This window comes from Crocuta crocuta, unplaced genomic scaffold (assembly GCF_008692635.1).
Source record: "Crocuta crocuta isolate KB4526 unplaced genomic scaffold, BGI_CrCroc_1.0 scaffold613, whole genome shotgun sequence".
Taxonomy (NCBI): domain Eukaryota; kingdom Metazoa; phylum Chordata; class Mammalia; order Carnivora; family Hyaenidae; genus Crocuta; species Crocuta crocuta.
The window spans coordinates 1,239,255-1,240,160 of record NW_027528880.1 but is presented as its reverse complement, the minus strand read 5'-3'; the positions used below and the strand labels follow the sequence as shown (position 1 = coordinate 1,240,160).

Here is a 906-nt window from a genome sequence, read left to right as displayed (position 1 = left end):
TTTAAAGATACGTCCTCAGGGGTGGGGGGCGTCTCCCCTGGATCTGCATTTGGGGAAGACTGTCGCTTCAGCAGCTGATGGCCGTTTGCCTTCTTTGTGGACCATGTGGTGTTTGTTCCAAGGGGCAGATGTGGGGCTCTGTTCGGAACCCCGCGTCCCTTGTGGCCGTGGTCAGCGCGGAACCCAGACCTCCCGCCCGGTGGCCGCTCTGACATGGCCGGAGGCACAGGCCCCTGCTGTCTCCTCCGCCCACACGCAGCGGCCCGGAGCTCCGCCTGCCCCCCACGGGCGTTTCTGTCGGCCGCCCGGGTAACTGTGCTGTTCTTGCCCCCACAGAGTCTGTAGAGGAGCAGCAGCAAGGCTTCCAAATGAACAACCGCAGGGAAGACATGGAGATCGCGTCCCACTACCGGCACCTGCTCCGGGAGCTCAACGAGCAGCGGCAGCACGGGGTCCTGTGCGACGTGTGCGTCGTGGTCGAGGGCAAGGTCTTCAAGGCGCATAAGAACGTCCTGCTCGGCAGCAGCCGCTACTTCAAGACGCTGTACTGCCAAGTGCAGAAGACGTCTGACCAGGCCACGGTCACGCACCTGGACATCGTCACGGCGCAGGGCTTCAAGGCCATCATCGACTTCATGTACTCTGCCCACCTGGCCCTCACCAGCAGGAACGTCATCGAGGTGATGTCTGCCGCCAGCTTCCTGCAGATGACGGACATCGTGCAGGCGTGCCACGACTTCATCAAGGCCGCGCTGGACATCAGCATCAAGCCCGACGCCTCGGACGAGCTCTCCGAGTTCGAGATCAGCGCCCCTCCCGGCAGCAGCACGGACGCGCTCATCTCGGCCGTGATGGCGGGAAGGAGCATCTCCCCGTGGCTGGCCCGGCCCCCCAGTCCCGCCCATT

General features: G+C 64.1%; 1 protein-coding gene across 1 annotated transcript in view; it reads left to right on the top strand.

Annotated features, from left to right (window-relative positions):
* The first annotated feature begins 368 nt into the window (after positions 1–368).
* Positions 369–906, top strand: part of ZBTB46 (zinc finger and BTB domain containing 46) — a 34,073-nt gene continuing 33,535 nt past the window's right edge. Inside the window, exon 1 of the mRNA XM_077756798.1 lies at positions 369–886. Coding sequence (XP_077612924.1) covers positions 369–886 — 518 coding nt within the window. The remainder of the gene's footprint in view (positions 887–906) is intronic.